This window comes from Grus americana, chromosome 19 (assembly GCF_028858705.1).
Source record: "Grus americana isolate bGruAme1 chromosome 19, bGruAme1.mat, whole genome shotgun sequence".
In the NCBI taxonomy this organism is placed as follows: domain Eukaryota; kingdom Metazoa; phylum Chordata; class Aves; order Gruiformes; family Gruidae; genus Grus; species Grus americana.
The window spans coordinates 12422186-12435638 of NC_072870.1; the positions used below are offsets into that span (position 1 = coordinate 12422186).

At 60.7% G+C, this 13453-nt stretch overlaps 1 protein-coding gene across 13 annotated transcripts in view; it reads left to right on the top strand.

Moving 5' to 3' along the window:
* RAP1GAP2 (RAP1 GTPase activating protein 2) overlaps positions 1 to 13453 on the top strand; it is an 80136-nt gene that overhangs the window by 51699 nt on the left and 14984 nt on the right. For 12 of the 13 annotated variants that reach the window (XM_054847661.1, XM_054847662.1, XM_054847670.1 and 9 more), the window contains 9 exons: positions 100 to 184; positions 7890 to 7925; positions 8198 to 8242; positions 8774 to 8806; positions 9117 to 9326; positions 9826 to 9929; positions 10438 to 10516; positions 10986 to 11039; positions 12248 to 12331. In XM_054847661.1, coding sequence (XP_054703636.1) covers positions 100 to 184; positions 7890 to 7925; positions 8198 to 8242; positions 8774 to 8806; positions 9117 to 9326; positions 9826 to 9929; positions 10438 to 10516; positions 10986 to 11039; positions 12248 to 12331 — 730 coding nt within the window. Of the gene's footprint in view, positions 1 to 99; positions 185 to 3811; positions 3840 to 3899; positions 4202 to 7889; positions 7926 to 8197; positions 8243 to 8773; positions 8807 to 9116; positions 9327 to 9825; positions 9930 to 10437; positions 10517 to 10985; positions 11040 to 12247; positions 12332 to 13453 lie in introns of those variants that run through there. The other variant, XM_054847674.1, reaches the window with a different exon arrangement.

Sequence of the window (13453 nt, forward strand, 5' to 3'; positions counted from 1 at the left end):
CGCCCGCGGCTCTGCCGAGGAAGATAAGCCCTCATCTCCCACCTCGCGCGCTTGCTCGGGGCATGGAGGAAGCTGAAATGCCTGTGTTTGGTTTTTCAGGAAACAGGAGCTGCTGAACAGCACGGATGTGACCGTCCCGGAGCGGCCGCTGTCCCCCCCCCTCACTGCCCCGCCGACCATGAAGGTGAGTGCGCGGGCGATGCTGCGCCGGGCCGTGGGCGCGCGGTCCAGCCGAGGTGCCGGTTTTGGAAACTGAAGCTGGTGAGGAGCGGCACTTCCAACGCAGCGGCTGTACGGATTTGGGCTGTTCCCGAGGGAGCAGCAGTAGGTGGTTTCTGGAGTTCAGCCTGCAGCGTGTTCAGACACCATCAGCGGCAGCGGGGCGTGCGTGCCAGCGGGCCCCATCCTGCACTACCGCTCACGTTACGCAATCACGAGCGGCGATGCCAAGCAGGGTGCAGAATCCCGGTGCTGTTATCCTTCTAATAACCCTTCCCGGGTGCCGCGGCGGCGGCTGCTTGCCAGCACGAGGCAGACGGCGTGTCCCTGGCAGGCAGGCGCTGCTGGCAGGGTCCGACCTGCCGCTCCCTCCTGCCCAGGACCGCTCGGCTGCTGCCTTTTGCCGCGGCGGAGGCAGCAGGCTGTGGGACTCTGCCCGTGCCTTGCCGCCTCTGCAGGACTCTGCCCCTTCCGCAGTTTTCCCAAACCCAACGGGAGAAGGTCACGAGTAACCTGGTCAGTCCCAGAGGCTGGTCCTGCTTGACCCGGGGTTGACCGGGCACCTCTTCAGCTCCCAGCTCGCAGTTCCCTCCTTCAGAGAGCGGGGTGGTGACCTGGGTCAAAGCTTCAGGGTGAATTTGGCTAAATAGGATAAACTGCAACATGGGTTCACCAAAAGTGGCTTCTGTCAGAGTAACCTGAGAAATTTCTGCGATAGCAGAGCTTGCAGACAAAGGCGACGGTAGCTCTTCTCCCCGGGTTGCTGCAGAGCGCTCGATACGCTGCCACCCGGGAAATTACTCATTAGCTGGAGAAGATGAGATGTATGTGAGGATTACGAGGTGGCTGAGAACCTGGTTAAATGGCTGTTAAGAGCAAGTGGGCTTGGAAATAGAGTATTGAGTTGGAGGAGTTTATTTAGTGGAACTTCTGAAGATTTGGCTTATTTAGGGTTTTGTGTGTGACCTGGGTGCACAAAGCAGGCAGGAGCCGACACAGTCCACTGGTGACACGAGCTGTGGCACCTCGTCGGGCTGCGGAGGAGGAGGGGTCCTGGGGCGGGTTCGAAGCCTGGAGTGATGGGAGGGAGTGGGGACATGGCCCTGGGGAGGGCCCGCCGGCAGCAGGAGCGTTGTCCTGGGGGCACCGTGGGAAAAGGGGGGAGAGGGGGGGGTCCCGCCTGCGGGGTGTACCCGGCGACATGCGGCGTGCGGGGTGCCGGAGGTGCCGGTGTGCCGGCAGCAGAGCATGCTTCCCGGTCCTCGTGCCAGCAGCACTCCTGCCAGCCTTGGGCTGGTGCCCGAGGAGGGGAGGGCAGAGCCTCCGCGCTGTTTACCAGCCTCGGAGGACAGGAAGTTTCCCGGGATGGTGCTGGGCGATGAGCAGCCCTCCCGGGGGCTCGGAGGGATTTCACCTCGGGGGTGTTGCTGCATCCCGTGGTGGGATGCCCGGTGCCCTCCCTGCCCGTGCACCGCCGGGGCAGCGGCAAGCATCCGCGTTTCTCACGTGGGCCGTCGAGGGCGAGTGCCGCAGCCCCGGGGCCTGCCCGTCTGCCCGGGAAACGAATTGTCGGTGCCGTTTGTTTTGCCTTGCAGAAAGGTGGCAAATTGCTCGGTAACGCCTGGCTGGCGTTCGGGTCGGGCTCTCTGTGACCGTGAGCTGCGGGGCTCCTCGTGCCTTCCCAGGCTCTACAGCAGCACCCGCGTCCTGAGAGGTTCTGCCTTTGCCTCCATCCTCGTCGTGTTTTAAATGGAAATTCTGTCGTTTAACGAACCGGCGAGCTGGGCAGGCTGAGCCCGGCTGTGCGGGTGCGGAGGTGGCCCCCGATGCCGGGGTCTGGTCCCTGCCGGGGAGCTCCTGCAGGAGGGGTCACGGGGCGAGGAGCCAGGGCGATGCGGGGCAGCGGGAGGTCGGGCTCTTCACCGATGTTTAAACTTCAGTTCAAGGCTTCCCTCAGCATGGGAAACTTGGCACAGAAACTTACGGAAAGCTTGGCGTGGAAAAAGCGTGTAAGATGCTGCTCCATATGCTGCAGGTAACGTAACCTCCCCAAAAGTAAATGCTGAGGTTTGTTTCTTCGTGTGTCTCAAAGGTGGCCATTCCTCCTCGCATCACAAGCCGCATGGGCCCATCTCGCTGGGGGCGCTGCGGCCGGGGGAGATGCTGGCGATGGCTTTGGCTGAGGACGCGCCAGGGGCCCGGTCTCCGTGGGCAAGGCTGAAGGCTGCTGGTTTCACTGCTGGTTTTTGGTTTTTATAATCACGTAATTAAAGCAATTAAAAGGTGATTACTGACTTGTTCTGCTTTACAGCAGGATTAAAGGGCTGCAGAATGTTCTGCAGATGGCACAGGTTGTCCTTTCGGAAAGGCGAGGCAGAGCTGGGAGCCCACGGCGCGTGTTCCTCCCCCCCCCTTCCCTCCCTCCCTCCCTCGGTCCCCGCGGCACCGGTGGTGGCAGAGCCGCTGTGGTGACACCCCGGCCGGGCAGCGGCAGAGGAGGATCCTGTGTGTTCCCTGAACGTTGCTTTGCCAGGTGCGGGGAGCCCCAGAGGTGCCGAACAGAAATAAACACGTGTGGTCTTCAGGCCGGGGGCTGTCCGTGGGCCAGGGGTTTCGTTGGTGCGTTTGGAGCTTCCCCGTGCCCCTGCTGCCGCTTCGGGCTCAGCTGCTGTCGGCTCTTGAAAGGCAGGGGCTGGGGCTGGGTTCGCTGGCATTTGAGATGGAACTGGAGGTGACTGGGAGAGGAGACGTCAGAGGTCAAGGAACCACCAGCGTGAGGATGGGAAACCTGGAGTGGCTTTGTGGTTGGGAGCTAGCAACCTGGTCCTTCTGGAGACGTCGGCTCGGTCCCCTGACCGTCACGGTCAGCGTGGGGGATGCCGGGCAGTGGCTCAGCACCAGCGTAGCCGAGTCTGTGATGAGATGCTGCACAGCATGAGTGCATTGAGCCAATATCCTCGGTGCTCATCCTGCTCTGTCCTGCTCTTGGCAGACTTTAAGGTGCTTCCCAGAGGTCTGTGAAGACTTAGTGTCACAGAGAGAGACAAGGGGTCGGTACGGGTGGTGGGAGCCGGGAAGGTCCAAGCTGAGGCTGCCCGTGCTCCGGCACAGCCGTGCAGGTGTTTTGGCCAAAGCAGAGTCGTGTCCTGCCTCCTCCCCAGGCGGTTTTGGGACGAGAAGGCCCTCTTGGTGCTGGTGCCAGCTCTGTAGCTCCTGGGTCAGCAGGTTGGATTGTCCTGAGCTGACTCCGAGAGGATTTAAGGTTGTGATTCGTTCCGCTCCATTGGAAGGGCTGTGGCTTTTTTGTGCATACGGATTTCCAGCTGGAGAGGTCGGATTTTCTGTCTCCCGCCCAGCGCCAGGTTCCCGCTGCGGCTCTCCCATGTGAGTGTCCTCCCGAGGGGCACAGCGCATCCCCCCCCGGGGCCGTGCATCCCACTGTAGGGCCGTGCATCCCCCCCCCGGGGCCGTGCATCCCCTCCGGGGCCGTGCATCCCACTGTAGGGCCGTGCATCCCCCCTGGGGTCGTGCATCCCACTGTAGGGCCGTGCATCCCCCCCCGGGGCCGTGCATCCCACTGTAGGGCCGTGCATCCCCCCCCCGGGGCCGTGCATCCCACTGTAGGGCCGTGCATCCCCCCTGGGGTCGTGCATCCCCCCCCCGGGGCTGTGCATCCCGAGCGGAGGAGCCAAGCGCAGGGCATGTCCTCTGCAAACGCTCGGCCGCTTCCTGCCCAACCTGTTTCGGGCCCTTTGCCTCCCCGGGGAGCCACCCTTTGCAATAACAAAGCAGCAGCGCTGCCGTGCCTCTGCCCTGGAGAAACATTAACGAAGGGAGGTGTCGGGGCTGGGAGGGATGGCTGCGCTGGCCCGCTCTCGCCGGGCACCCACGAGGAAGTCTGGTCGCGGCAGCAGCCGTCGCTGCGTGGCTGACGCGGGGGGGTGACGCGGGGAAGATGATGGATTTCTTGCGGGGCCTGCTGGTGAGTGCTGCGCGGCCCGGGGGGAGAGCGCTGGGCAGAGCTCTGCCCCGCTGTGCTCCGTCCCTGGCGGCTCCTGCCCGGTGCGGGGGTTCCTTTCTGGGTGTCGTTTTCTTGGGAAACCTTCAAAGCAGGCACGTACTGCCTGCGCCGCAGCTTCTGCTCCGACCGCTCCTCATCCGCAGGTGCCCGCTGGCCAAGCTCGCCCCCGGGGGGCCGGGGCGGTTGAAGGGACACTGTGCGCTCCGGCCGGCTCGGCTTCAGGCCCCGGGGTCTTGCCTGGTGCCGACGGAGAGGAACGGAGGGCTTTTCTGTGCTGGAGCGCTGCGGGGTGGCCGTACGTCCCCTCCAACGCTGCCAGCGCGGCACGGCCAGTGGTGAGGGGCGAGGGCATGCGAACGGGAAAGGAACAGCAACGGTATCATTTTGGGTTGACTGTTTTGCATTTCCGAGGTCGTTAGCACAAGCTGCTGGGGGGGTTTGTCCTGCTGAAGGCCGGCCGTTGCGTTTCAGAAGCAGATGTGGGTTTAGTCGCAGTGACCCGAGTGGGGTGAGTGTAACCGGCCGAGCCCACGGCAGGTGATGTCGCTTCCTGCCGGGCGTCACAAAGCTGTAATTGTCCTCACTGTAATTACCAAAATATTTGTGGCCCAGTAGAGTTGGCGTTAGGTATGCCTGAATCCCCAAAGGGTGCAGACTGCTGTCTTTGTTAAATACATGCGGGTGTTTTCAGCTGGAACCTGCTGTAGCAGGTGGATCTGGTGCTGCTGCGCGGTCCGGTCCTCGGGTCCGGCTGCTGACCGGAGCGGGACCTGGAAACTTCTGATCCACTCAAAGAGGGTTTGCCCATCGTGGAGACCTGAGGAAAACACATAATCTAAAACAGGTTCAAAATAAGGAAAATCCTTTTAAAAGTGGTCCCAGCTTTGGGCACAGAGCTCCTCTGAGCCCAGGGTTCGTTTTTTCTCCCGTAGGTGCAGTAGATAAAAACAGGGCATAGTCTAAAGCTAGAGACAGGGCCAGGGCTGCTTCCGAGCCACGCAGTCCCCACCTGCGACGGCAGCGCCTTTCCCCTGTGCTGGCTGGTGTCGCTGAGGGCAGGCACTGGGCTGCTCGTGCCGTGAAACTAGCCTTTGCTCGCGGCGGTTATTAAAAGAAAAATCTCTCTGAGGTTTGCCTTTGGTCTTTGATTTTCATTTCTTCATCTCCTCCTCTGTTTTTTTCTCTCTTTTTTGTCCTTTGAGAAAGTCAGTCTATTCTAAGAGCTCACCAAAAATCACCCCCCATGCCTTTCTCCTTTGTACCGTGACCCCTTCCGCCCCAAATCTCGCATCCCTTTTCTGCAAACCATTCCCAAAAGCTGGCAGCACCGGAGCTGCTGATCCCGCTGTCTGCTCTCCCTCCTGGACCGGCAGTGTCTGCCGCGGCCCCAGCCTCTCCTCGGCCGCGTGAGCCGAGAGCCCGACGGCTGCGGCTGGAGCGCGGTGAGTGCCCGGGAGCAAACACGGGTTAGGGGAGAGGTGGGGGGAGGATGGGGGAGAGGAGGGACGGCGCTGCTGCTGCATGTCTCCAGGAAAGCCGCTTACTGGTTTACTGGGAGTGGCCCAGTATTTACAGCCGTAGTTTGACTAGATGATGTATTCGTGTGCACTTGAGAGCAGGAAAAGCCAGACGAGGGATCAGGATCGTCCAGCTGCGGTTGAGCGTTGCTGTGCCGAAGGGGTGACCCCGCAGGTCCCCGGTGAGGCGGGAGGCTGGTGCGTGCTGGCAGAGCTCCGATTTCCCGCAGCTGCGTGTGCTGGTGGGGCCGTGCCCGTCGTGCGGGTCAAACCCGCCCGCATCTGCTGCGTCCGAACATCACGGCAGGACCGAGTGAGCAAGGTGGCTGGTGCCAGCCGAGCAGCTCAGCGGCGCGCTGGCCGCCACCAGGACTGGGGCCCTTTGGGCAGCGCAGGTGGATCGGGGCAGGATCAGCGTTTCTTGAAGTCCCCTCTTGCCTGTCCCGAGCAGGACAGACGTGGCTCTAACGCCTCTCCGGGAGAGGCGGCGATGGGCTCTTCCCGGTCTGGGTTTGGTTCTTGTCCGTGAGCCCCCCGCGCTAAGCGTCTCCAAAGGCGCAGGAGCCGCGTGCTCCGTGTGCCCCGTGTGCGCTGCAGCGGCTTGGGATGCTCACGGGGCTGCAAAGCCCCGCGGCACCGGCACAGCCGGGGATGGAGGCAGCAGCCTGCGAGGCGGGCAGCAGCGTGCTGGGGGAGCAGGGCGAGCTCCCTGGCTGCAGGGGCAGGCTGCTCTCCAGAGGAGCCACAGGATTTTTAATCAGAGCCTGGGGCTCGTTAATCTCTTTAGTTCGCTTTGCAAGTAGGCCATTAACCCTGCACGGGCAGCCCAGCCCCACCGGCTGCAGCACTGCCGGCGTTTCCACCGCCGGTGACACGCAGAGCCCAGGGCTTGCACCTTGCAAGGTAAGGGACGTGGGGAGGGCTGCTGCAGGTGTCTCATTTGCCAGAGTATTTATTTGCTTTTTTGGATCGATCAGTCTGGGCCCGTTTCATTTCAAAAGGAAAGTTTTTTTGCTGCTGGTTTGTGTGCACAGACCCCCTCCTGCCGAGGGCCCCGCAAAGCGGCAGGAGGACACGTGCACCCCATCCCTCTGCCCGTGGCGGGACCGGCTCTGTCCTGTGTCCCCGCATCCCCAGCAAACCCCACGCCTATGACCTGCCGGGTGCCCCACGGCACTTGGCAGCCGTCTGGGTTTTCTGCCCGCCTGATCCCTGAGATCCAGCGCCCGCTGTGCAGAAGCGAGCAGCACATCTTGGAGCAGCGGCGTGTGGCCACAGCAGGTGCTCCCCTTTCCCTTCTTTCCCTTCTTTCCCTTCTTTCCCTTCTTTCCCTTCTTTCCCTTCTTTCCCTTCTTTCCCTTCTTTCCCTTCTTTCCCTTCTTTCCCTTTCCTTTTCTCCTTCCCCTTCCCTTCTGTTCCCTTCCCTTCCGCACCAGCAGCTCCACTCTCCCTTTGGCATCTCTGGACTGTGTCACCGGTGCACAGAGCCGGGAAACACGGACCTTAGAGACCTGAGAAATCACCCAGGGAACAAAAGGAACCCAAAAGAGATCGTCCAGCCGATGGTGCCAGCGCTGCCGTCATTAGATACAGGACCATTATCGAACCGCGCCAGAGCGGGTTGGGAAGGTGCCGGGGCTGAGCGTTACCGGTGCTGGTGAACTGCGCAGTGCAGCTCTGAGTCAGGCTGGGCGGGAGCTCCCACGGCTGGCAGCCGCCTGCTCGCGAGCCGGGAGCGGGACGAGCGCCGCGGCGTCACTCCACCCGTCTTCTCGGGCTTTTTCCGAAAGGAAATGCAGAGCGGGAGGAGTTGGGGAGCTGCTGCCCCCCACTGCTGCGTGCGCTGCCCCGGCTGCGGCAGGGGCACTTGCTGTGGGACGGCCACCGGCCCTGCGCGCCCGGGGCGGCTGCGGGGCTCCGTCTCTGCCCGGCGGCGCGGCTGGGCAGGGTGGCTCGGAGTCACGCGCCACCGGTTATGGGTAGAGCCTCTTCTTCCCGTTCCTGTCGAGGCCCAGAGGCAGAGTGCCCGGTACGAGGTGGGGGGGCCGGTGTCCCTGCCTTGGCGTGGCTTGGGCTGGCTTGCCTTGTGTCTGCTTTAATCGAACAGCACGTTTCCTTCTTTTCTTTTTCAGTCTGCGGAATTCTTCGAAATGCTGGAAAAAATGCAGGTGAGCAGCAGCCGCAGCAGCAGCGTGCCAGTGAATGCGGGATGTTCCCCACCCGGCTGAGAGGCCGCAAGGACGGGGGTCCCGCGGCACCTCGTACGTTTAACGTGCTGGAGGCCTTGCGTGATCGTAACAGGTTTTGAATTGCTGCTGAAGTCCCCCGCAACGTGCCACTCATGTCAGAGTGATTTCTGTGTAGCAAAAGACCCTTGTGGTTTCGTGTGTGTTGTCGAAAACATCTTAATTATTTGGTCTGTTCGTTTTGTTCCAAACAGGCACCAAAACTTGAAGAACAGAGGACTGGAAGCCAAAAACATAAGGTTGGTTGAATTTTGTTTCTTGCGTGGATCTCTTCAAGTGTCTCCCCCTTATCTCAGGGCTTTGCTGCCTATTGTCACAGACAGTCACTCAAAGGGATAAAAAGGATTTCAGAGTTCTCTAAAAACAAGGCACTGATTGAATTGCAAAGACGAGAGAGTGGTGCCTGTAAATCCTAATCCAGCTTTATGTCCAAAGGGGTGTATTTCAGCGGCGAGCTGTGCGAGATGGTTGGGTTCTGCCGTAGAGCTGAGAAGCTTCCACCAACAGCAGAGACCCCGTTGGGAAAGGACTCGCCCGGCCGCAGTGCTTTCCCACAGACCCAGAGCAGGGAGGGGTCCCCACGCCGTGTCCCCGGGGCTCGGCTGGGCTGCCGCGGTGCCGGTGCTGGGCTGGCACGGTGCAGGGCGCGGGGACAGGAGGGACCCGTGCAGCGGGCGGCTGGAAGGCTCCCCGGGTTGGATGTGCAAGGCTGTGGGGATGGCTGGTGGGGAACAGATGGTCACGCGTGGTGTTTTGATTCCTTTTTCCAGGAAGACTACATCCCGTACCCCAGCATCGATGAGGTGGGTGCTCTGGACCACCTGAATACCTTTCCAAAACTGCCGAGTTGGCAGAGAGCCTGTTTCCGAGAGGAGCCGCACAAAGCACGTTCCCCCTCCCCGCCTTTGTGGCTGCCGCTTTTCCTCGGTAGCGCGTGCCCCCTTCTAGGAGAGGGAGAAGGGGTTTTAGAGAGGGGCTGATTTTGTCCCCCATGGGCTGGGGGCTGCTGCGGGAGGGGGCAGTGGCGGGGGGCAGCGCACGGGGCAGCAAGCCCCTGCACCCCACATCCGCACCCCGGTCCTGCCCGACCCCTCACGGCGCGTGTCTCTGCAGATCCTAGAGAAGGGCAGCCCGTACCCGCTGATCATCCTGCCCCAGTTTGGGGGATACTGGATCGAAGACCCGGAAAACCTCGGAACGCCCACCTCGTCCGACAGCAGCATCTGCGAGGAGGAGGAGGAGAACCTCAGCCCCAGCGCCTACGGCTACAGGCTGGAGTGCAAAGGAGAGGCCAGAGCCTACAGGAAGCATTTCCTGGGGAAGGTGGGTGCCCCCGCCGGAGGGGGCAATTGGTCAGCCGAAAATTGCACCGCACCCGCAAGGGAAAAAGAAATTCTAAAATTGTGAGCAAAATGGGCAAATTTTGCAAGTTCCCTCTTTGCAAGGAGAGGAGGGGACCGTCAGGGTACCAGCCGTGGCAGTGGTGGCCACGCGCAGAGCCTTCGCCCCCCGCAGCCGGCAGGGCCCCCCCAGGACACGGGTGGTCCCGCCGGCTCTGAGCCCACCGTCTGCAGGACCCCTGGGGCTCGGGGGACCCGGCCCGGCAGCCGCTGCCCACCCCCTTGGTCACAGCTTGTGATCCGCTTTCTGGCTCCGAACAAAGCGGGGAGCAGAGCGCTGGAGGCTGCGGGCAGAGGGGTTAAAGCCCTGGTCCCGGCGAGGAGGGGGTGCGACTGCGTGTCCCCGGCCGGGGCGGGGGGCAGTGTCCTTGCCCGCATTGAGCTGCCTCCCCCGCCGCTAACGCACCGTTTTCTATTTTTAGGATCATTTAAATTTTTATTGTACGGCCAGCAGCCTCGGAAATCTGATCCTTTCTATTAAGTGTGAGGAGGCAGATGGCACGGAATATTTAAGGATTATACTCAGGTACGGAAAAAAAGAAAAGCTTTGCTTAACAAAATATTTTCTCTCTGGGAGTCCCTTGTTTTGTTTCTGCTGTAAATGCTGGAGCCGGGCTGGCAGCACGGAGGGGCTGGGGGCGGGTGGGGAGCAGCAGCATCCTCCTCCTGCTGTTTCTGTGCTGGGACAGCCTGACCCCGGGAACGAACAGGGGACTTTGATCCGTTGCTAAACCAGCTGAAACCGGGGGTAAACCTCTCGGTGACGCGGGATAATACCAGCCACATCTATCGCCATCCCTCTGTAAGCTGACAAGACCCAGCGCGTCTGAACCTTTGTCTCATTTCTCTCCAAACTATGAATATTTTAAGAGCTGCAGAGATCAGAAGACAAATCGAGCCTTTGCTTACTAACCAGGCCCAACAAATTCAGCAGAACATCGTATCCCAACAGGGCTGGCGAGCGGGGGGCCGCGGCTGGTGTCTCTTTGGCTTAGATGATCCCTGACGTCTGCTCGTTGCTTTTTCTTCGCTAGGTCCAAAGTGAAGACGTTGCATGAAAGGATCCCCCTGGCAGGATTTAGCAAGCTCCCCAGCATCCCCCAGATTGCGAAGGTAAAATGCCAGGCTGGGCTGGGATACCTGCAGCAAAGCCACGCCGCTGCGCCTTGGGCACCTTGGGCGGCGATGGGCGACGTTGGGTGGTGATGGGTGGCAGTGCCTGGGCGCTCGGGGGGCTCAGGGGTGCTTGGCGGGTGGTGGTATGTGCTGGCCCCGCTGTTGGTTTGCTGCTGATCCCGGGCAGGTGCCTGGTTGGTGCCTGGGGGAGGAGGTGAGGAAGTGGCAGCACCTTTGACCCATGGAGGGGCTTGGGACTTGTCTTGCTGCATCTCAGTCAGGTACCAGCCAGGCCACCCGGCATCCCAGTGAGAGGGTGCGAAGAGGGGAGCTCCTGCAATCGGAGGCTGGATTTGGCTCCTTTACAGGACTTTCACAGCCTTGTCGTGGGGTTTTGGCAGGACGGGGCTGTCCGCTCCACGTGCCCGGGAACCCAGCACTGACCGCTCTCTCCCCTTGCCCACAGGCCTTCTGCGACGACGCCTCTGGCCTGAAGTTTAACCCGGTTCTGTACCCCAAGGTGAGGTAACTTACCCCAAGTTGGTCACGTATTCGGCAGAGAAGGTCAGATAAAGTTAATTCTCCCCTTTTATCCAAGATCCAACAGCTGCTTTGATACAGAGCGTGGATATTTGTACTGCGTCTTTCTGGCTCTCTGCCTTTGTCCCTGCCCGCAAAGGGGACGTGAGCAGCGCCGCGGTGGCATGCTGTGCCGGCACCGGGCAGCCGGTTAGCTAACGGCCATCTGATGGCATGTGCGTGCCGCCATCTCGCTCTGCCAGCTGGCCACCAAGGATTGATGGCACCTTGGTATTGATCTCAGATGAAGGGAAGGAAGGAAGGGTTGTGCTGTGGGGTGAAGCCGTGCAGGAGGAGATGCAGAGGTGGGTGGGACACTGCGGGGGACAGAGTGTTTTACCCGGGTGGCAGTCCCCACTGGTGACGTCCTGGGACTGACTCATTACCCGCTCCAGGATCGCTTCTCCTCCTGTGCGCTCTTGCGCTGCCATAGAGACCCGCGCCTGGGAGGTTACGCAGCAAATCCGTCATTTTCAAGTGCCTTTTATGTGGGAGACCTTTTCTGTGGCAGGCGCAGCAGTAAGTTGTAGGGCAGTGTCGCCACCCTTTGATGCAGCCAGGGTCAAGCCGATTTCGCTCATCCCTTGTCATTATTGGAGCTGCTACCAAACCCCTCTCTGGAAGCGTGAGAGCAGCCGATGCCCAGTTGGGGAAGATGAACGTCTCTGATGGGGTCCCCACTGGGCGAGGCCGGGGCACTTTGAGAACTGCTGTTAGCTGCACCCAAAGGGCCCCAAACTTCCCCCGGAAAACCTGCGAGAGACTGGGGCTCCGTGTGCCCCCCCCCCACGCCTGGGTGCTGGGGCCGCAGCTCGTGCCCACCCGAAGCCCGTGGGCGTGCAGGTGGAGCGTCAGCAGCAGAGGCTGCAGGGATGCTGATAACCAAAGCCGGGGCCACTGTTGAAAATTCTTCTCCTATTTATGTGGAAATTTGGCTTCTGCCCCCTTCCTGCTCCCTCGGGTGCTGCCCCGCCGTTGCCGTACCCCGCTGCCTGCCGCGAGGGGCAGTACCGTGGCCGGCGGGCGATGGCGAGCGTGCCGAGCGGAGCTCTGAGCCCGGGCAGCAGCGTGCGCCGAGCAGGGTCTGCTCTTCTGGATGTCATGATTTGAACTACCTAATGAAATACTTCGTATTTGGTTTTCCTGCAGGCGTCCCAGATGATAGTGTCTTATGACGAACATGAGGTCAACAACACGTTCAAGTTCGGTGTGATCTATCAGAAGTTCAGGCAGGTGAGCAGTCCCTGTGCCGTTCTCGTGGAGCACATCCCCGCTTGCCAGAGGTCTGTGTTTCACAAGTGCAAATTCGCCCCTGCAGTTAATTCCGTCACGTACAACACGTTGTGTTGCCGGGTGTCCTCACTAATAATGCATTTCTTGCTGCTCGGATGTTTCCCTGACTCATTAAAAAATGATGTGACTGAAAAAATTCAGTATGGAAATCAGCCCAGAAGCTGCTGTAGGGAAAAGTGGATGTGAAAATGGATTTTAGCAGGCATGGTATTTTAGTCAGATATATGTTTAGACAGAGAAACAGTTACATTTGTCTTGGAGGACTGTGGGCTATGAAGACACGCATCTGCTGAAAACGCTGTCATTAGCCGAGGGACTCCGGATGGGGAGCGCAGAGGCAGCTGAGTCTTATAACTCACCGAAGATTATTCTGACAGGCACTCTAATTATCTTTACATATTGCATTTTATTCTGGATTCAGTAACTCATGCAAGACCATAATTGAGGTCTCATTGTTTTGAAATATAGCACACGAGGGATGATTAAGACTTGGATTTTCCAGCGAAGGATTCGTTGTGGTTTGGTATTTCCCGTGCGTTATCCTAAGGTCCCTTGTTTCTGGTCAGAAGCCTCTCTCAGCAGCTTTACCTTCGGGTGCCTTGGCGGCTGAGCGGGCTGTGTGCCGGTGGCCGAGCGCGGCGGTGCCAGCGGGGCAGGGGAGGCGGGGAGCAGGCTGCGGCCGTGCGCGGCACCCCGGGACGCGGTGCTGGTCGTGCCCCGGGGGGTCGCAGGCGGTGGCAGGAGCCGGGCGGGCAGGGAGAGGTGTGCTGAGCCGAAATCGCCCTTGGAGCTGGGGCGGGACGGGTTCCTCGCTCCGTTGCTGTGGCACTGTTGCTGATAGCAAGGTTTCATTTTACCAAGGTGCTCAGAGCAGGGCGACAAGCAGAAGGTGCGTTTCAAAGGGACCTTTCACGTTCGTGGTGTCCGTGGCCGCTCTGTCCGTACCGCCCGTAGCGCGACAGAGGAGCAGCACCGGGAGGTCCCCGAGGGCGCAGGGCTGTCCCAGCGCGTGGCGGCTGCTGGGGACGGTGGCTTTGGTCACGCTCGGCTCAGGCGGCGTGG